The 22,524-nt window shown below is 43.0% G+C and overlaps 1 protein-coding gene across 1 annotated transcript in view; it reads left to right on the forward strand.

Annotated features, from left to right (window-relative positions):
• Window positions 1-22,524, forward strand: part of KIAA1324L (KIAA1324 like) — a 95,458-nt gene that overhangs the window by 48,234 nt on the left and 24,700 nt on the right. The window contains exons 3-8 of the mRNA XM_021384432.1: window positions 14,279-14,474; window positions 15,531-15,678; window positions 18,566-18,652; window positions 20,378-20,483; window positions 21,112-21,264; window positions 21,876-21,964. Coding sequence (XP_021240107.1) covers window positions 14,279-14,474; window positions 15,531-15,678; window positions 18,566-18,652; window positions 20,378-20,483; window positions 21,112-21,264; window positions 21,876-21,964 — 779 coding nt within the window. The remainder of the gene's footprint in view (window positions 1-14,278; window positions 14,475-15,530; window positions 15,679-18,565; window positions 18,653-20,377; window positions 20,484-21,111; window positions 21,265-21,875; window positions 21,965-22,524) is intronic.

Below are 22,524 nucleotides of genomic sequence, written 5' to 3' on the forward strand. Positions count from 1 at the left end.
AATACCTGTGACTGTGTAATTTGTGGCTGATGTTTGGCTGGGCTGTTGCTGGGGTCCTCTGATGATGAAGTGCCCACGAACTCTCTAGATATTTACTCATATATTTTGTTCTATTCATTTTCCCTTCAGTTACAGTTTTTTTTTCTGCTGCTGAATCTCCCTTGCTGTACTTCAAGCCTTCTATTTTTTGCTGTCTGCGCTATAAAGGAACAGGTAGTGTTATCCTTCTTAGTGCGCAATCACTTCTGGTGTGTGCTGAAGTATGTGGGCATAACTCACTTACTCTGATGTACACTATTTCTTCGTAAACCTTTTGATAAATGATTTAAGGCCTAGAAGCATTACATTCTTCTCAGCTTTCTGGTACAACTTTCAACAAAGGGTGCGTGTACCTTTTTTCACCTTCTCTTTTTTGTGTGTGTTGCTGCTCTTAAATCAGCTCCAGAGAAAATTCATCTGTTTCATAACATTGGATGAATCTCTGCCTTCTCCATATCTTCTCCTGTTAGACAGAGGAAATCTTTACTGAGTAGATTGGCTGTGATATAGTATACAAACTACAGGATTCTGTTCAGTACACTGGAAAACTCATCTCAGTAGATGCTTTTCCTCCCTGTAGTGTTGCTTTTAAGTCCAATGGCAATTCAGCTGGTTTGAGAAGCAATTGGATAGGTTTTTTTTGTTTGTTTTTGTTTTTAACTGAGCTGTCTGCTCTCATGGCTTCTGGGAATGCAGCAGAATTAATGTAGTTTTGTATTTTTTTTTTCCCCTGTAGTATGTAATCACTTCAGGAAATATCTGGCTCTATCCTGTCATTTTAGATTTCACATCTCTTAGTCTTTCACCTTTTGCTTTAAGAGCAGCTAATCTTTCTGGCTGAAAACATGATTCTACCAGCAGCAGATAGTTACTGTCAGAGTACACTCGGAATATCCCTCCCATTTGGCTTGGCTAACCTAATGGGTTTTACTGCAAAGTATCTGAATCTTTTCTCATAGGCCTAGTGTTGTTTTGTCCGAAGGCGTATCAAGAAATGCTGTAAGTTTGGCACATCCTTTGAGATGAGTCTTTCTGGCCATTCTACAGTCTTCAGATTCTACTGCATCTTGTAGATCCTCCGCTATGCCTGAGCATCCTGACATTGGGTCTCCTCCTGATGTTTGTTGGAGTCCTGGGCTCCCTTAGATAGCTCTTTCTTTCCTTCAGCCAACAGACTGAAGGAATGCAATATAATCACCACAGGTAAGATGATATCCACCTTTGGATATCCATCATCTCTAGAAGATGTAGAATCGTAGAACCATTAAGGTTGGAAAGACCACTAAGATCATCTTGTCCAACCATCAGCCCATGCCTGTGACTGCTCTAGATCATTGTCCCTCAGTGCCACATCCACCCTTTTCCTGAACACCTCCAGGGATGGTGACTCCACCACCTCCCTGGGCAGCCTGTGCCAGTGCTTCACCACTCTTAATGAAAAATTTTTTTTCCTAATATCTGACCTGAACCTCCCCCTGGCGCAATTTAAGGCCATTACTTCTCATCCTATCACAGTTACTTGGGAAGGTAACTGTATGGAATCTAGTAGTCCTAAGATGTAGTTGAGCCAACTATCTTACTACTTTTAAGAAAGGATTGCAGTTGTATAGCAGCGTGAGCTCTGAGGGCCCTTTTTTTGGTCTCCTTGAGGTTGGCGAAGCCCTCAGTGGTCCCTGCTGGCTGTTAAGACACAGTGGATGTGGAGGAACGTGAATGGGGATGTGTTTTTTTGGAACACATCTGCTATTGCTGCTGACTTTATGATGTTTTGTTTGCAGTCATTTTCATCTATTCAGAAATGTTTGCCACTTAACATTATCTCCTATTGATCTTTGCTACTTCCTGGAAACAGAACTGACTTGCAGGCCGTCGTTAATTTTGGGAATACTGCGTGAACCTCTCCAGTTTCCAAATGCTCAGCAGTCATTCTGTTTAGATTGTGCTTGAAGCAGGAATTGGAAAGGTGATACAACAATATGTTAAACATCTCCAGTCATCTCCATAAATATGTCTAGACTGTGGTCTCCAGTGGAGTGCAAAGACTCTTTGCTAAAAATGTATTAGCTCAGGTGTTCCACATATCTGGAACAATCTAACTGTGGCACAGAGTTCAGCTGGTGTCGCAGGATGTGCTCATTTTCAGCATGTTGTGCCTTACTGCTTTTCATTCAAATGAAAACTCGTTTAAAATTAGGTTGGGTGTCTCCATGCTCTGCTGCAATCTGAAGTGTATGCTGACCTGGAGACAGTGACCCATTCAGAGTGCCTGCCAGCATATCCTGGTGTGGCCGTAGTCTCCAAAACATGTCAGGATTGAAACTTTTTTTGGGTCTTCAGAAAATAGTCGGCGACACTTAGGTGCGAAGATGATGGGGCCCTCTGAGAATTAGTCATGGGTTTTGGAGTAGGAAGGACTGTTATATTTTGTCTGTGTTATGATCTGTGTATTGGATGAAGGATTTTTGGCCTATTTTCTTGCTGTGAGAAGCATAATGACCCACCTTCCTCTTTGGCCATCCTCCCCTTCTCATCTTCACATGGGGCTAGAAAGGAGGAAGGAACCTCACACACCAGGTGTTTGTGGTGCTGTAGGAGATGCCACTGTGCCATGACCCGGATGTGAGGGTGATGATGCGGGAGAAGCTCTGCAGGACAGAATCTCACTTGCAATAATGTGCTGGGACAACACGACCTTTCTAAGATTCACTCCTGCCTGGCAAGAAAATCTCCCCTCTTTTTTTCTGATCTCCTTGCCCTGTGAGGCCGCAGTCATCACTGTTTTCAGATTCCACATTGGGACCAACCTGCTTTTTGACACTCAGCAGATTGTGTTACCTCCAGGCATGGCTACATAAGACTGCTCGGCCTCCTCTCCCAAAGGGCACTGCTTTGCTCTTTCTTCCCTCTGTGCTCGTATTCGTTCAGAGATGACTCATACTTCTGACACCGGCCCATCACAGTTGCAAGAAATTCTGGAAAGATACAAATTAAATGTGCAGCAAGGGTCTTGGCTAGGAAGAAGGCAGTATGTGTTACTCCTAAAGCTACTCTTCATGGATCTCTGCGTCATGCTTAACGTGTCCTCTGCAAGCACCTTATTGAGGGCCTTTTGGATGGTTCAGTGGTCATGGTGATGTTTGACTGATGGTTGGACTAGATCTTAATGGTCTTTTCCAACCTTTATGGTTCTATAGAAGGTGGTGGAAGGACAGAGAGCCTCCTGCCATCAGTGAGATTTGGAGTGTCTGAATCACTCAGTTACTTCTTGACAGTCAGCATTGTGCTTAACTAATTTGGCCTCTGTTGTTTTTAATTACCGGAGGTCTCACTCTAATCTCCTTGTGGATCTGAAAGCAGCAAAAGAATTTAACTGATAAGGATCAGTGCCATCAGAGCAGTATACTTTGCTTTTTAAATGGAAAACTTTCATGGCAGTAGGTGGGAGGGGGTTTGCTTTTGGGGCTAAGTCCTCAGACCCATCAGGCTGGTATCTCAGAAGGCGATTTATTACGGCATGTGGGCTGCATGTAGTGTTTAACAGGGACCTTTGGGAGCCTGATGGTAGGAGCAGAATTTGGTATTGTGTTCCCACTGATGCTATGCTGCAGCATGTCACAGTTGTGCTTTTCTGCCAGCCTGACCGTATGCTGCATGTTTTACACTCAAATTAAATGTCTGAACTCAGAGCCTTCCTTTCCTCCTTTTTTCCCTCCCTTCCTCTCTTTGCCTCCCTTCGCTCTAGTAGAACCCAAATATCTGGTTCAGACAGTGGCCTTACTGTGTACTGGTGCACTAATTCACTCTTCAGAGCTGTTTTCATCAGCGAAAAGGATTCACATTTTGACCTCAAATTCTTTTTAATATTAATCCTGTTACTGCACAAAGTGATGAATTGTTTTTTTTTTCCAGCCTAAACAAAAAGTTGTACCTCATCTCCTAAATACCTGTTAATTTTAGCAGTGTTTTGTGCATAATAATGAAACTACTGAAAATAATAAATAATTTCAAAAGGAGATGAATTTGCTATGTTCAAGGGATAAAAGGGTTGCTAAGGTCACTGTCAGAGTCAGCATCCAAATGCCATGTACAATTACAATGCTTTCATAAGGATGCTCCTTTCATAAGAAGGGACAAAATTGTTGATAATATGAAAGAACTCAGTCATATACAATGCCACACTGTTATTAAGGGTCCTGCTTAGAAAATTCCATCTTTTCTTAGTACTACTAAGGCAGAAGAAACATTTTTGAAATCAGAAATGTGCTTCCATTTTACGGCAAAGTGTGTGAGTGTGCACCAAATGGTAACTGTGTGGAAATCTCCATTGACTTTGGAGAACATAGTATCCTTAATTACAATGGACTTTACTGGGCCCTAAGAGCAAAATTTGTCCTGATTTATTGCTACTGAGCTGTGTTTGTTGAGTTTATTCAAACTTGTATAGTTTGCTCCTAGAAAACCACAGGAGGAGATATGGATTTTTCTGCTAATTACAGTGTACTTTAAACACAATTAGGGCAAGTGACCTTTTTAAGATTTGCAAGTTTTATAACACTTTAAGGCAACTGAGATCTGCAGGAGCTTTGATTTTACCATTCTGCTTTTGCAATGGAAACATAAGTAGAAGTTTAAACTTATTAGAAACATTTAAAGTCTGATATCCTCTCCATCTTTGGTAAGATCGGGTATCCTGAGCAAGTAAGGAGGGGGCTGGATCCTGATTCCCTTGAAATCAGTGGGCATCTGCAAATTTTATAATATGTGGTGTATGCACATAACACATCTGTGTGGATGGGTAATATAAACTGAATGTTATACGTATGGCAATACCAGCGTGCTTGTGTTACAGCCTTCTGACATAAAATGCTGGTTTGTATCTGTTCTTTGTCAACTTGTGCTTGTATGCAAGCAAATTCTGTGTGGTCTTCTTGGTACATAATTTGCACTGCCATATTTTTACCTAGAATTTTGAAATTTGGCTGATGAAGCCTTGAAAATAGCAACATGAAGTTTTACTAGTTTCTCTAATGTTTACATTATTGCATATGTGGATCACAGAATAATGGAATGGTTTGTGCTGGAAAGGACCTTAAAGATCGTCTGCTTCCACCTCTCTGCCATGAGCAAGGACACCTCCCACCACATCAAGTTTCCAAGGGCTCCATTCAACCTGGCCTTGAATACCTCCAGGGACGGGGCATCCACAGCTTCTCTGGGCAGCCTGTGCCAGTGCCGTGCCACATATAGATGTGAATGTATATACAAATACCCTCATGTGAATAATGCTATTTATTAACAATGACATGTATTTATATGTTATGTCAAAATCATTTATTATGGAAGCAAAAAATTAATTATCACCACAGAGTTTTTGTCTTAATACATGAATATACTATCTACTTTTCAAAAGGTTTAAGGAAGTCCAGAGTTATGACCTCTTGAACCAAACATGTAAATCCTACAAATCATCAGAGAGGTTATTTGTTTATTTGATATTATTTGAGGATTATTTTCTGGTCTCATTAAAGGTATTTAAAATGACTGGGATATCTTTTTTTCAACTGTAAAGTGCAAATATGGTGACAGCAGCATAACTCTGAGCACTAGGCATATATCTATTCTCATTTTTTCTCATGGCTTCAAAGCACTAAATCTTGCCTTCATCAACCTTGATGTACTAATATATTTTTTTTCATTTTTAATGTCATTCAGATATTGCTGCTTTTGGTGTTCACCTTGGAAGAAATAATGAGGTCAAGCTATTAATGGCTGCTGGAGTTTAACCATGTCATTTAGATCTGACATATGCACTTAGATACTTATATGTGGTGACAGATGTTGTTGGATATCCTGAACTGCAGGAAAGTGCTATTTTGAGGCAGTGTTCAAGAGAAGTATTCAGAAATTCTCTCCTTCCTCCATCTTTGAGATCGCTTATTCTAACACCTTCTCTTCTCCCTTCTCAGCTGAACAGCCCACATGAAGCTGCGTGTCAACATATAAGAGTCCATCCTTACATATGGAAGGTTGCTCTCTCAAACCTGAAAGCCAAAAATATGGATTACTTGTGGGCATAATTACCAAGGAAATCTGGGTATTTTTCAGTATGCTGTAGATTTGGCCCTTTGCCTGATATGTTCTACCTAGCAGTTAAAAATGTGTGAGAGAGAAAAACAGGATATGATTCTGGCTCTTCAGCCAACTCTGATATGAACAGCAAGGAATTAATGCAAGGATGCCATGAAGTGAAGATGTTGAGTTGGCAGTGGTGTCCATGGCAGCTTGAGAGCTGTTACTGAAAGGCTGTGATTTAGCAAGGCACTCCAACAGATGTATATTTTCATTTATTTTCAAGCATCAGTATTAATGAGCTAATTTCCTCTGTGCATGAGCAGAACAGTGTCTCTGGGGAAAAAGTCACATTGTTGGCTTTTTGAAGATCCTTTTAGGTAAATGTAAAGTCTGAAGAGTTTGCACTGAACCCACAGAGTTTAATTCCCAGGGAAGAGTTACTGAGAACTGTGTGTTGGTGTGTGTACTGAGGCTTCCAAGGGGAAGATTGGCCTTAGATTCTTCTGATGATTTCTTTGCTCTATTTTTGTACACAATACAATTAAATAAGTTAAACGCATAATCTTCTGAATCTGATTTCTATTTTAAGTGGAAAGAAACTAGCAAGACCTTGAGATTTGCTATGGTCAAGGGAGGAGAGGCAAACAGAATGCGTGTGTGAGGAAGAGACTGATCACACTGAAAATTTTGACACATTGGCTGAATAGGATGGAGGTAGCTGAGTGTAGACATTTTCATGTGAGTTAATATTTGAGGCCCAGTTGCAATCCAGTCCTTGGATACCTCAAGCTCAATGCAGTTGCTCAAATATAGCTGTTGAGGGTCTGCTGAGATTTCTTAGCGTTTCCTATCTGGTCTTCAGTTGCTACACCAGAAGGACATAAATTTCCTGTAATATTTGGGTTGTGTTTGCTAGTCCACTGCAGAAGACATCTCAAACGTCACTAGAAGCCATCTGCACCAGCTGCTTTGGTTGGTGAGCAACTGAAACAGGCCCAGTGGCATCAGTCAGTAGGGAATGGAGAGTTACTTACCTCAAGGTACATTTCCTACTGTGTTCCTCAACTTTTCCAGTGTTGAGCCATTAGGGTGACTGTTGTAACAGCAACTCTGTTTGCTAACTTCTTGGGGATGACTGTCTTCCTTCTCTCTACATTCCACTTCCTTCATGAATTTGCTGTATATTCCAGATCCAAAACCACAGCTTTCAGTACACATCCAGAGAAATAAAAGTTATAATAAACTTTCCCATATGCCAAGCTAGCTGGGGAAAATGGTACTGTTCGTTTCAAAGAGATAAACTGGAGAGAACATTTATTTATTTTGTCATTTCTTGGATAAAAGGAAAAAATATTTACTCTTAAAAAAGTGTCCCTTCCTCAGAAATTACTCTTTTCCAGGTTACCTCAGCTTTCAGTGTGATCACATTTCAAACCCAAAAAAGACTTGATAGAGTTTTTCCTTAAATTAAGATTCAGTCTGGTTCCTGATAACGCATTGGGATATAATGACTGAAGAAAACCAACATCAATTATTCACAGTCTATTGGAGAAGCCTCATATAAATTATTCACAGAAGACATTCTGAAGCTGGCTGAGATTATAGGAAACATTAATAATAAAGCAATGTGTTCCTCTCTTCGTTTGTTTTTTTCTACTCATCCTGTACTGTGGTTGGGTGTTGGTTTCGTGTTGTGTGGACCCCGATGTCCTAGGGTGGCACTGAACAGACGGCTCAGTTTGCTTTACTTTGGTCACGTCTTCCTTTCTAGGTTTGTGGCATGCATGTGTTGAACCCAGCAGCTGTTCAGAGGGACAACTGCTGCCAACCTTATATTGTTTTTCTCATCTACAGTTTTTTTCTTTGCCTATGGGAGGCTGAGATAACTGAGCTCAGTCTGTCTGCAGGAGGTGACAGCATTGCACCTCAAGCCCTGGGATTAGGGCCCTGGATGAAGAACAAACAAATGGAGGGAGAGAGCTGAAAAGCCAAAGTTTGAGGTTATCTTTGTGTGTACTTTCACTCATTAGGTAGAATTGCTGCATTGCTAGCCCTTCTAAAGTTATAATCAGGCAAAATCCTGTCCTTTTTTTGTCTTTTTAATGGAATGTACTGAGAGCTAGGGGCAAGGAAAGATGCACACAAACATGCCCACACTCAGAATGGACAGAAGAGCTGAAATAATTTTAAGTATCAGAACAGAAATGTCTGAAGGAAAATGTGGAGAAAGCCAATGGAGGGGGAATTACTAGACCCAAGTAGTGTGGGATGGGAAAGTTGCTGAGGGAAAGCGTGAGATGGGGCTGCATAAGGAAGGAAAGCAGCTGTGTATGTTGTGGATTTGGTGTCGGAGGATGTTGGGCATTGAGACAACTTTGATTTGTCTTTGGTGAAATCCCAAATAATCCTCTTCCAGGGTAGCAATACTTGAGAAATACTTGATGTAAGAAAACACTACAGAGGCAGGTTTCAGACCTCAGAAGGAGAAAAACAGCAGTATGTATGTGAGCATCTACTCTTGTTAGTCCAGTTCTGTTCAGTGATGAACTTCTAACTAGCATCAGAAGATTAAGCAATGGGAAACTGTTAGGATAACTCACTAGAACAGAAACATGCCAAACAAATTTGACTTAGTCCATTGAAATCATTGGGAGGGCCACAGCTGTATTGAAATGCAGAACATGACCCTGGAGCCTTGCAGTCAAAGAGCAAGTGAGGCAAGCCTGCTTATGGTTTTTTTTGCCCTCTGGGGAACCATTTCCACATCTGCAAAATGATTCTAATGTTCTTTCAGATCTGAAAAAATAATGTATTGCGTGCACTCCTTGGAAGCAGTTACAAAGGGGACAGGGGTCCCAACTCAGCATGCCCCATGTTCATGGTGTGTCCCAGGAAGGGTAAGATGCCATCACTCTTGATTCACAGAGCTTAAGAGGAGGGGGATGAATTAGTTTCACTAGTTTGACCTCACAGGTCATTAAAATTCATCCAGTTATGCCGATGGTGAGGCTGATAATTTGGTGTGAGTTTTTCTTCCATATGATGTCCAATTATGGTATAAAGCGCTTGAGAGACAGAGGGTCCATCACATGCCATGACAAATTGTTACAGTGATCAGTCATTCTTGCTATTAAAAATGTGCACACTATTTCCAATTTGAATTTGTCTGGCTTTAGCTTCCAGAAGGTAGCTCTTCTTATGCAGTCCTCTCATTTAAGAGTCTGGTGGGGTCCTGGGACTTCTCCCTCTACAGTTATTTATATATTTATCAAATTGACTTTCAGTCTTCTTTTGATAAACTAAAAAGACTAACCGCTTCAGATCTCTCACTGCAAGACATTATCCCTAATTTTGAAAGCATTCAAAGTTTTGTTTGTTTTCTCTTTCTTTTCCTTTTTCTGCATTAAAAATGCAGAAGCAGGACTATATTTAATATTGGAACAACCCTCTTGCCTCTAATACACAGATTTCATTCTACACATTACCTCCATCTCTAAATATATCTGCAGACCTTGTTAGCACCTTTTTGCACATAGTATCAGTGGAAACCCCTGATAAATGGTGGGTCCACTCCAGCCTTCAGATTTCTGCACTCTGGGACACTTTTCTGTCTTTTGCAAGCAGTGCTGGAGCTCCTTGACTTGGAGTTGGCTCGGGATTGCCAACAGGCGCTTTGGATCTCCTTCCAGGCTTACCACTCAGTCTCTCATAAGCCAATTGTAATACTGTTCTTTTTCTGCAGATCGTTGATAAAAACGTGACTTAGTGCCATGGCAGGCAGAACTGCTTCCATTCTCCCTGCTTGGCGGTGATCTCCCACTGACAGCTCAGTTTGAGATCAGTTTCTCACGCATTTCTTAATCCATTTAAGCTGTGCTTTACTGGTATTGTGTGGTGCTACCTTTTTTTTTTTTTTTTTTTTTTTGTCAGAATGACATGCCAAGCTTAGTTAATTGTCTTGGAAAGCTGAAGTCTATTATATCCACACAGTCACCTTTATCAGATGACTCGTAATCCTTTTAAAGAATGAAATGAGGTCTGTTTGCCAAGACTTACACAACGGTTTTGGTGGGTATTAGCACTGTAGCTCTCTTTAGTTTTTCATGAATCTGTGTCAGCCTTATTGCATGCATGTATGAATGTGTGTGGCTGCATGTATCTACCTAACAGTACGTGACAGCACCTTTTGCAACTGAGAGTGGTTCCCTGTACAACTCACAAGAAAACCTCTTAAAGAGTTTCACTTTTTTTTTTTTTTTTTTTGCATAGAGAGACAAAAGATCAAATACAGTCTTCCCAATGTGCATTGCTTTGTCAGTTGGTGCGTTGCACTCAAGCTGATATTTGAAAGCGTTAATAGGACAGCTTGCAGTTGGAGAGGGAGAGCAAGGATGTGCTTTATGGCGGAAATGTCCAAAGCTGATCAATAGCATTGATTGTGGAAAAAAATTTGAATTTTCTTTTCCAAAACAGTATATACATCTAAGGAACTATTCAATAGAGATATTTTCCCCAAAAAGGAAGTATGAAATACTTAAACAAAAGTTCTCTGGGTTCAGGGGCAGGTGGTGTTCATCAAGAGTACATCTAAGCAAGAAGATTAATTTTCTCTTGGGAGCCTGAAGCAAGAGAGGATGACGAGTGAGAGAATACACCTAAAATAGTTAAGTTACTCTAAAAGTAATGCCTCCTACTTATTTCCTTGGAAAATACAACAGGTAAAAAGAGCATGATAATGCTATTTGAAAGAGGAAATTCTCAGCTACAAAACATTGTTTTTCAGCATAGTCACCACCACCAGCTATGCATTTTCATCAGCAATGAACAAGAGCCTGCATGTCACGCTCGTAATAATCTCCACCAGAGGAGATGACCCACTGTTTCACAGCTGCTATGACTGCATCATTGCTAGGAAAATGTTGCCCACGCAGTCTACCTTTCATCGACTTGAACAGGTGGAAGTCAGAAGGCGCCAAATCCAGACTGTATGGTGGACATGGTAGAACAGTCCAGACAAGACTGGCAATTTGCTCCACTGTCTTCAAACTGGTATGGGGTCTGGCATTACTGTGTTGCAAGAGAAAGACTGTCTTCTTCTCTGGTCTGACTCTGGAAGTTTGAGCCTCCAGCTTAGTCAATGTCATGATGTAGTGCTCAGGGGGGAAGGGCTGTATGGGTTCCAGGAAATACAGCAGGATCACCCCTTTCCTGTCAAAAAATACAATGCACATCACTTCACCCACTGAGGGCTGCATCTTGAGCTTTTTCTTTGATGAGGAATTCACGTGTCACCCCTCCATGGACAGCCATTTGAACTCTGGCTTGTAGTGGTGACACCATAACTTGTCACCAGTAATGATGCGATCGTGGAAATGGTCACCTTCAGCCTCATATTGGTTCAGTAAGTCCTGACAAAGTTGTGTACAGTGTTCTTTCTGTTCCTGTGTGAGCATTCATGGGACCCACCTGGCACAAACGATGATACTTCAATGTTCCCACCATCGTTTCCGATTCATTGAAGCCACTGTGAGTGACATCTACTTTATAGGATCCCTCTGGGCATGATCACGGTGTGCCCTTTTCCAACTGGGATAGACTCCTGAATTGATGTTGCTGAGACTAGCTTTTGATCTCCCTGCTTGCTGGAAGAGCAAGCTGTAGAAGAGGAGAACGTCTCAGTGCTTGGCACACACCATCTTTCCTCCCCCTCCTCCTGCTACCGACCACCTGGAATGAGACCAAATGGTGCATCTGTTCCAATGTCGAAAGTGGTTCATGTTGGTATTAGCCACGTTCAGCCCCAAATTGAACCTGGCAAGCAGCTGGCATGCTCAGAGCTAGTTTGCTTGCAGATGTATGTGTTTTGACAGGAAGTGCTGCTGCCTTTGAAACGTGATGCCTAGAAAAGACAAAGCAGGTAATTTCCCGCCTAAAAAGGTTCATCTCTCACATGGGAGGTGAGCAATAGATGACAGTGTAGTCTGTGGCAGCTGGTTTGATCTCCTGAACACTTTTTTCTCTCTCTAAAATGATCTGGCTGAAAGGAGTTAAAGGATCTTCATTCAGTTAAAGCAATAATCTCTGCTCAACCTCACTCCAATCGAGGAGGCTCTGCTGCCTGCGGCACCTTCATCACTGATGGCAAGATTCCCTTGATTAGTGACTTCTTATTCAAAATTCACAAGTCTGGATGTGTGGTTAAGCAGCACTCTCAGTTTCTTGCAACTGAACTTTCTTTAAAAATACTGGAGCTGTTAAGGGATCTGAATGTCATAAAAGAGCTTGCTTTTTTATTTCCCTTCTTAATGGTTTCTCTTCAAGAGAAAAATAAGGCAGGATTTATCAACAATGCTAAAGCAATGAGCAGGGACACCTCTGCAAAGGTAAAAAAACCGTGCAGCCAGGGGTCTCACTTCAGGCAGACACGTTGGAAAGTGCTTGCTGCTTTTCCCTGGGTGTCTGAAGAATGCATATGTCCCAGCACCCAGCCCTGCTGGCTCTGCCCACTTTACTTCTTGGTGCATCACTCGTGAGTGATGGGTTAGAAAAACAGGTTTGTTGACTTGACTTTCACTAGCTGAGGTGGAGAGCATGTCAATATGACCAAGAAGAGATAATGACCCTTTGGCAGAGCTTTCAATCAAAAAGGACCTTTTATCTGCATTCTAGTGTTGCCTGTCAAGGGCAATTACACAAAGGAATGCTTTGGGAGCCAGCTTAGAAATGGGAGCCTGAGCTGCAGATTGAATTTGGGTGGAAACTGCTGTTATGCAGCCACATCCTTATCAAAGTACTTAAGAGTCTAACAGATTTTTCTGCAGTTAGATAAACGTCAGCACATCCATAAAACCACATATGCTGCAGCTTCAGCTGGCATCAGTTGTTTTGGGCCAGTTTCACCGCTTCGGCTAGCAGTCCTACAGCTTCTCAGTCTGTGAGTTTATGTCTCTCAAAGTGAGTTTATGGAATGTCTGTCACTGCACAAAGTAGCACACATGAAACATTCAGTAAGAGTTCCCAGCATTTCTTGGGATGAGTTGTGTGATTTGCTCTGAGTCCTACTTTGGCTAGACTGGCAGAGTTGAGTTTATAAACCCTCCAGCAACACAAGAGATAAATGCTGCAGAAATCACTCATTTGGTTTCCGTCCAGGGCATTCAATCTCAGAGAGGATGTGATGCAGTGCAGGGCTGGAAGAAAGTGGGATTATCACTTTGTGAACATGTCTTCTAAATTGTACTTCCCCTAGTTACATATGTTTAACTGCTCTCTTTGCTATACTGGTAACCAGTATATATTTTCTCAGCATCCTAACAGCACCACAGTCAACCTCATTTCTTAGACATGGTCTCTTGGGTGGTCTATAGGATGAGAGGTAATGGCTTTAAGTTGCTCCAGGGGTGGTTCAGGTTGGTTATCTTCTCAGAAAGAGTGGTGAAGCATTGGAACAGGCTGCCCAAGGAGATGGTGGAGTCCTATCCATGGAGGTTTTCAAGAAAAGAGTAGATGTTGCATTGAGTGACATGGTTGGTGATAACAGGTTGATGATTGGACGAGATGATCCTACTGCTCTTTTCCAGCCTGAACGATTCTATGAACAGGCAAGATGTTCAAGGGTTTGTAGGCAGTTCATGAGAAGCGTAGAGAGTTGTGGATTAAGTGTGCAGCTCTCAGCCTAGATTTGTAGTGTTACATTACACTCAGTGCGACGCTGTGTTTCTTAGCTACCGTAAAGGTGGGTAATATGAGTCTGCTCTGTCTCTCAGGTGCCAGTAATTTTAATTGAGTTCAAGGTGTAGCAAGTAAGTGAGTGAGAGCGAGAAAAACTCTATTACAAGCCTTCACTTTCACAAATTGCTTTTGAGAACAGTTTGTGGCTAGAGATTTCATTTCTAAATCTTGTTTTGCCAGTGGAGACAAGCTGTGAATCAGGAGCTGTCATCTGAGACTTGGTTCCAGTGCCACCATACCAATGAAAAAGTAGACATGGGAGAGTGTCTGAATTTTGCAGCCTATGTTGAGGGTTCACCTATTGCGTTCCTGAGGTTTGGACATTCCCATTTGGTTCCCATCAGTTCACTCTTAATTAATTAAGTGGCAAAGAATTAATGGAAATTAATGGGGATTAATTTTTCCATTAATATGTTCAAAATGATTGTCTCCCTAGCTTTCTCCTGTGCCTCTGGCGAGTACTTGGAGATGAAGAACCAGGTGTGCAGCAAATGTGCTGAGGGGACCTACTCGCTGGGCAGTGGGATCAAGTTTGACGAGTGGGATGAGCTGCCAGCAGGATTCTCCAATGTGGCAACGTTCATGGACACAGCAGTAGGCTCAGTTGAGAATAAAGCTGACAGCTGCAACAAGTAAGAAGTTCAGCGTGTGCCTGAGTTATGTAGCAATGATGAGCCTGTGCTTTAAATAAGCTCCTGGCCCATGTGCTGCAGGTCTTTTCTCAGCACTTAATGTGCATTTGGAAGTGGGGTTCTATCTTGGGTGCAGGTGTGGTGTAGACACAGCTGGCGCAGCCAAGCCAGAGGGAGGATTTTGTCTTGCATGAATTGTGGGAGTGCTTTAAATGTCATTTATGTTGTAGTAAATGGTTGATCCACCAGTGCAGTGGTGTGGCCTTTCCAAGGTGTTCTGTTGGGAACAGTATTCAGAGTCCTTAAAATTTGGGGTTTGGCAAAAGCAATGCCATTAGGGAAAGCTCAGCTCCATAAACATACAGAGAAATTATTTGTCTATCTGAAGTGAAAATCTGTGTAAAACCACACAATGCTGTGGGAGGGATAGGTACAGGGAATGCTGCAGACTCTGCAAAGCCCTGCTGTGGTTACCTGCTCCCTCTCAGCTGCACAAAGCCAGCTTAATGATTTACCTGAGCTCTCCAAGAGGGCAAACAGCCCCAGTAATGCCAAGCAAAAGTGGCTGGGAAGGAAAATTTTTAGCCATTTCTTTGCTGTAATCATGGTCTCCTTGGACTCATCAGCAACTAGTGAGCCTAAGACCTGCCTGGAGCTGTGCTTATTTGTAGCTGGAAAGCTCGAAGTTTATGGTGTAGTAAATGTGGCTGAAAGGTACTTTCACAGCCTATTTAGAGACCCACAGTGGCTGCAGAAGGCTGTTTCTGAATATGACTGAAAGTGTGTTGGACCTGTTGTTAACAAACCTTACCTGTGTAGATTGGGTCCTAAATTTCTAGTACCATATCTGTCCCCATACACAGTTTTAATGATAAATATTATTTTTAAGTGAAAAACAAAAAGCAACCCAGTAATAAAGTCGTAAATCCACTGCATTTAGCTACTGTGGGATTTGGGGTTCTTTATTATGTTAATACATTTTTGTACTGTATTGTAAGAAAAGTCTCCTCAGTGCCAATGATCTGAGCTGAGGCTTGTTTTGTTTGTACTTATCAGCTCTTCATGGACACCACGAGGGAATTACATCGAGTCAAACAGGGATGATTGTACAGTTTCTCTCATCTACGCCGTACACCTGAAGAAATCCGGTTCTGTCTTCTTTGAATACCAATATATTGACAACAACATCTTCTTTGAATTTTTTGTAAGGCCTTTTTTATGATCAACCCAACCTTGCATTGTAAGATTTCAATCTGGAAAAGAGCAGCAAAACCAGCTTCTGCATAGGTCTGAAATAGGAGCAGCCTGGCTGGGCTTCCACCACCCTGGATCCAAATTACTGAAATAATCTGATGGGACCCGCAGGGGAAAGGCATCCTGCTCTTCCCATGTGGATGGACTGACTGGGGTCTGGGAAGCCGGGGGTTCACAGCACTGGGCTCTGCAGTGCAGTGTAGTTGCCCCAGTCTGGCCTTCTTCATGGGGAGGAAGTAAAAAGTACGCTTTCTGTTGTCAAATGAAGTAACAAGATCATGAATCCTAGATCCAATTGCTCTAATGGCTGACTGATCTGCTCCCACAAAGGATCAAATGTATTGTTTCTCTGAGTGCTAGATTTGAAAATGACTTTTTGTTACTTTTATCCATGTCTCACTGATTCACATCCTTACATTTGTCATTCCCTTCTCAGAGAATCATAGAATCATAGAATCAGAATCATCAAGGTTGGAAAAGACCCACAAGATCATCCAGTCCAACCGTCCACCTATCACCAATAGTTCTCACTAAACCATGTCCCTCAACACAACGTCAGAACATTCCTTGAACACCTCCAGGGACGGTGACTCCACCACCTCCCCGGGCAGCCCATTCCAGCGCCTGACCACTCTTTCAGAAAAGTAGTATTTCCTAATGTCCAGCCTGAATCTCCCCTGGCGCAACTTGAGGCCGTTCCCTCTCGTCCTGTCACTAGTTACACAAGAGAAGAGGCCGACCCCCAGCTCACCACAACCTCCCTCAGGTAGTTATAGAGAGCGATGAGGTCTCTCCTGAGCCTCCTCTTCTCCAGACTGAACAATCACAGTTCCCTCAGCTGCTCCCCATAAGACTTGTGCTCCAGACCCCTCACAGCTTCATTGTCCTTCTCTGGACATGCTTCAGGGCCTCAATGTCCTTCTTGCAGTGAGGGGCCCAAAACTGGACACAGGCTGAAGCTGCAGCCTTTTACAGAAATGCCCAAGTAAATAACTTCTGGTGGTCCCCAGTATTTCAGGAAACCATATTTCAACTCCTCTCAAAGCTCGTTTTTTTTCTCCAGCAGGTTTTTTTGCTGAAATATATTTAAGGATGATTTTCATCATCTTTAAGGGATGGGTTGGATTGTAGGGTAGGAATGCCATCCAGAGTGACCTCAGCTGGTTTGAGAGATGGGCCTGTGTGAACCTCAAGGCCGAGTAAAAGGTCCTGAACCTCGGTCAGGGCAGTCCCAAGCACAAATACAAACTGGGTGATGAGTAGACTGGGAGCAGCCAGGTGCCTCTACTGCTGTTCTGAGGGTAAACAAGGAGATGTCCTTCAATATGGGATGCAAGTGTGGATATTTCTTGTTAAATACTCAGTGCTTCTACAACCTTCCCTTCTCAGGCCCTTTTACATAACAAAGCTCTTTGATTCTTGTGAGAAGATACTGTTTTATCTCCATTTGAGAATTAAGTGTGAAGATATGGAGTTGCATGACTTACTTCAGGCAAGATGTGGAGCAACTTTGAGGAAGAGTCTTGACCTCAGATCTACTGAATTTCAGCTGAAAGCATCAAAATGACCTTTCTCCCTGCTGGAAGAAAGGCTGAGTATTTGAACTCGTGCCTAAAAGGGACTTAGTACATTTTCTTCAGAGATCATAGAATCATAGAATCATAGAATCATAGAATGGCTTGGGTTGAAAAGGACCTCAAAGATCATTGAGTCTCAACCCCCCTGCCAAGTGCAGGGTCGCCAACCATTAGACCAGGCTGCCCAGAGCCACGTCCAGTCTGGCCTTGAATGCCTCCAGGGACGGGGCATCCACAACCTCCCTGGGCAACCTGTTCCAGTGCGTCACCACCCTCTGTGTGAAAAACTTCCTCCTAATATCTAACCTACATCTCCCCTGTCTCAGCTTAAAACCATTCCCCCTTGTTCTACCGCTATCCACCCTCACAAACAATCGATCCCCCTCCTGTTTATACGCTCCCTTCAAGTATTGGAAGGCCACAATGAGGTCTCCCCGGAGCCTTCTCTTCTCCAAACTAAACAAGCCCAATTCCCTCAACCTTTCCTCATAGGAGAGGTGCTCCAGCCCTCTGATCATTTTGGTCGCCCTCCTCTGCACTCGTTCCAAGAGCTCCACGTCCTTTTTGTGCTGGGGGCCCCAGGCCTGGACACAGTACTCCAGATGGGGCCTCACAAGAGACGAGTAGAGGGGGACCACCACCTCCCTCTCCCTGCTGACCACTCCTCTTTTAATGCAGCCCAGGACATAGTTGGCCTTCCAGGCTGCCAGCGCACACTGCTGGCTCATGTCCAGCTTCTCGTCCACCAGGACCCCCAAGTCCCTCTCCGCAGGGCTGCTTTCAAGTACTTCTTCCCCCAGGTTGTATAAATACCTGGGATTGCCCTGGCCCAAGTGCAGCACCCTGATGATAACTGTGAGAAGAGTGGAAAGCTCTGAGGCCACTTCCCAATCCCTGCTGTAATCCTGCCTGGATTTGGGGGCCCACAGCCACTGGATTTGAGAGAACTGGGTCTTTTCGGGCTTGGGAGAAGGAAGAAGCAGCCAAGACAAGACGCTCAGCATCCAAATCTGACCAGACAGTGGGAGGGCAGTCTCCTGCCCTTTTTCTTTTTTTTCATCTGCATCAGAAGTGCTATCAGTGGAGGCTGATAGCAAGTTTTGAAAGTTTTTTTTTTCCCCTGTAAATAAGGCAGCTGCTGTCCTAAATATGTAGGCAACGGGAGCAAAGCTGATTCTTATCATTCCCTGCCAGCAATCGTTAAGCTGACAGAGGGATGTGTCTGGTTGTGATCACTGATCTTGCGTTTTTAATTAACAGATACAGAATGACCAGTGCAAAGAGATGGAGTCTACAGCAGACAAGTGGGTGAAGCTGACAGACAATGGGGAATGGGGCTCTCATTCTGTAAGTAAAAATTCCTTCATAAAGTTTGGGGTTTTTTTGCATTTATAAATGACTGTAATTTCCTCTGAACAAGCAAGGATCAGATCCTGTGAATACATGAGGAAGCACAACTTGCCTGCTACTGTGGGCAAAGCCACTGCGATCTCTAAGGGGCTGATCCCAAAGCAAATGATAGAAGTGCAAGAATTTCTATTGATTTCCCTTAATCAAGTGCTGTATTTATGAGACTAAACAGATTTATGCAAATCCACATGCCACGGTCACTTGACATGATGGTAATTGAAATCTTCTACAACATTTGTTTGCTCGTGAGACCCTGCCACACAGCCATGGGCACGGTGTGTGATGTGCAGGCAGGGCTGGCATTTTGTTCCCAAGTACGTGCAACCAGCTTGTGCTTTCCAACTTACCCTGCTAAAAAGCAAGTTGGCAGCACCAAGGTGGCTCCTGTGGCAAACATGAGTGCCTATGTTGGGAGCAGCAGCCTTTTCCTTGGCCAATGGCCTGGCCAGCTGAGCTTGCTTGATACACAGACCATGTGCATACTCATTAGCTCATCCTAATGCCTGATTTTCACTAGACCCTCAAACCCCAATTCCCAGAGCCATGACAGCAAAGGCCCATTGTAGATGACATGATGCCAGAACAAGAAGGCTTTTTATTGGCATGGAGAACACCCTGCTTTGTTTTCTGTTGTCTCCTTATCTTCCTGGAGGATAAACTGTGTTCCTGCGCCAGCTCTAGTTGGCAGTGCCTGGTACCTCAGGTGCAAGCCTCCCATGAGTCACATTCGGAGGCGAGAGAGCTGGGTCAGAAGGGATGAGTGGCACAGACTGAGGAGTGGATCCAGGGCCAGGCCACAGGCTTGGGTGAACCAGAAGATGTAGACAGCATCTGAATGGGAGATGCTGCCATTTGAGCTCGTTATCTGGAATGTGCAAATGCCTCCACTGACTATGAGGGTGGCTTGAATGCCTGGCTGAAATGTAGACATGAGCCAGGTGAGATGGCTGTTCTGGCTCTCCTCCAGGCTTTTGTCTGTGCTGAAAATCATGCCAGCTTCTCTGGTCCCAGTATTCCATTCACCTCAGCCTCTGCTTTCAGCATGCCAGGTCTGTTGCATCTCAACATCCCTACACCACGCAACATGATGTTTGGTTCATGTGGCCCAAATTCGGCTGTTACCTGTGGTAGCCCAGCTCTCTCCTGGCTAGTGGTCGCCTGGGGAGTGGGGAATACAATGTGCTGTGTCTCCTTTTGCTGAGTTTTTGGACTCCTTATCCTGGACTGCAGTGCACTACTGTAAATCTCAGTATCCTGGACCCTTATGCTGGTAGAGTTTATCCCTATTCTTGGGTGAGGATAGTCATACAAAGATGCAGCACCTTCAGGCCAATACTCTCGTGTTGGCAGAAAGCATCTTGTAGTGGTAGGTATGGTACAACTTTTCCCAGTTCTGTTTACAGCACGGTCAGAAGCAGCTCTTGGTGTTTTTCCATAAAACTGGAGTGTTGAGCAGCTTTTTTATTACACCCTCCTTAGCACTTTTCAAAGATGTTTCCACAGCATCTGCCTAATTGTCTCTCCATTACTTCTTGTCTCACTAAGCAGCTTAGAAAAAGCTTGAGTTGTTGCTTGGATGCACGAAAACTAAGCAGCAGAATAAAGAGATAAGACGTTTCTTGGTGAGGGAATGCAAACTAACTGTCATGCATATTGTTGCAGGTAACCTTGAAATCAGGTAGTAATATACTATACTGGAGAACGACAGGGATTCTCATGGGGTCCAAAGTGGTAAAACCAGTTCTGGTGAAAAACATCACAATTGAAGGTAAGAGATATTTGCCTTTTAGGTATTATCTCACCCTTTTGTCATGGTCTTTGACAAGTGCTATTTCTACTGGTGTGCCCTCAACACCGAAGTGGCTTTTTTAGCCCCCTTGTCCCCTTCCTCTTATTTTAATGCACAGAAACAAAACATCAAAACTTAACTGTCAGGGAAAAGGCTGAGCAATGAGTGTAGCTGGTAAACGAGGCCATCTACTGGAGAAGACTAGGTTGGCAAGCAAAGAGGAAAGGAGCAAAGGGGTTTTCTGTTTTAAAAGAGGCTGTGCTTTTTGGTGAGCCTCTCAACAGTGAAAAATAGGCTGACATTTTTATCATAACATTAGCAGTTAAATTACTGCTTAAATAATTCGTTTAATCTGGAATTGCTCTTTGATCCCTTTCTAAGGGTAATCAAACTTGAAGTAGTTTGTAAGATTCTTACATGGGTCAGACTTGCATTCAGCAAAGATCGATTGAGATTCAGCACAACCAAAGTTTTTAGGTTGCTGAAAGTCTGTGATTTTTAATCAGTGTTACGAGGCTGGCTTGTTTTCCCAGATACGCAGGTTGGTATTAGTTGGTAGAGCACACCTCTCTGTATTCTATTGTTTTACCTGCAAATTACTTTACAGGAGTTGCATATACATCTGAATGCTTCCCATGCAAGCCTGGTACCTACACCGACAAACCAGGTTCATCTGGCTGCCAAGAGTGTCCAAGAAATACTTATTCTGAGAAAGGAGCTAAAGAGTGCACCAAGTGTAAAGAAGAAATCTATTATGCAGGTACATAAATCAAATGGGATTAACAAACACAGGAGAGTCTGAATATGTAAAGTGTATTTCTGTTTACAGATGTGAGAATTATCCTATCCAACAACAAAATTTAGTCTGCAATTGATCTGAAGAATGGAAATGAAGGTAGAACTTCCCAAAAGCTGCAGAGGACACTTGTGTACATAACAGGCCGCACTTGATCTTGGCCTGGGCAACAAGTGCTAATGTGAAGGGACAGAGATCTTTTTTGAGCTCTAAGGGAACACACTTTCTGAAGGCGTGCTGTGCCCTCTTGTGGTAACACCTGTTACTGGTCGGTGGTTCCTGTGTTGATTTCATTACTGCCTTCAGGCTTGTGTTTCTAGGAACCTCATTCCCAAATTTTCTCCTGGCCCATTCCTGCCTCTCTTGTGGTTGGACAATGTGGTGCATCTCAAGTCCCCAAAGTTTTCTGCATTCTTGGCTGTGGTTAGCTGCTGATCATGAAACAACATGAGCAAAATCCTTTTTTCATGGTCAAACTGCCTTCAGTTTTCTTTCTTGGAATTATCTTGTAAGAACACTGTTGAAGAATCAGTTACCAACCATAGCACCTGCTATAAGAGTATTTTTCTTTTTAGAAGAGGGATCCAGTGCGTGTATAGAGCGTCCTCCGTGCACAAACAAAGACTTTTTCCAGATCCACACCCCATGTGATAAAGAAGGAAAGGTAAGTAAAAAGTGTGATATTATTTATAATTTCATTGAGCTTTCTGTGATGTCTTGGTTTGAAAACAAGGTTTTCTAGGAATCACTTTCCCAGTTGCTATCCCAATTTTGCTTCCAGAACTGAATCTCTCCGAGGCTGCTGACACGTCCTTTAGCTGCTTTCTCCATCTGTATACGTTCCCATTTTATCCATCTGTAAGAATTGGCTTGTTTTGTGTCTGCTTAAAAGATCTGTTGTGATGAAATGCTAAACTCCTTGCATTTGTGATAAGTCTGACTGGGTCCCTGGTGCTTCCTGTGTGCTTGTAAAAGTTAAGTTTGGAGCACAGACTGAAGTGGTGTCCCAGAATAAATCCTAATGTTCTATTGTTTGTTGTCTTTCCTGGCAAAATTTTGGCTTGCATTAATATGTCCTGTCCCAGCAATGCCTAGGCATAATTCAGGTGCTAGTAAGGCACAGGAGCTCTGGATATGGCCACACCAGTTTTTAGTGGAAGAGTGTTTTCATATGTGACATGCCCCTTGGTTTTAGTGTCAAAGAAGAGTCCACAGTCTGTTTAA

Source organism: Numida meleagris, chromosome 1 (genome assembly GCF_002078875.1).
Source record: "Numida meleagris isolate 19003 breed g44 Domestic line chromosome 1, NumMel1.0, whole genome shotgun sequence".
In the NCBI taxonomy this organism is placed as follows: Eukaryota; Metazoa; Chordata; class Aves; order Galliformes; family Numididae; genus Numida; species Numida meleagris.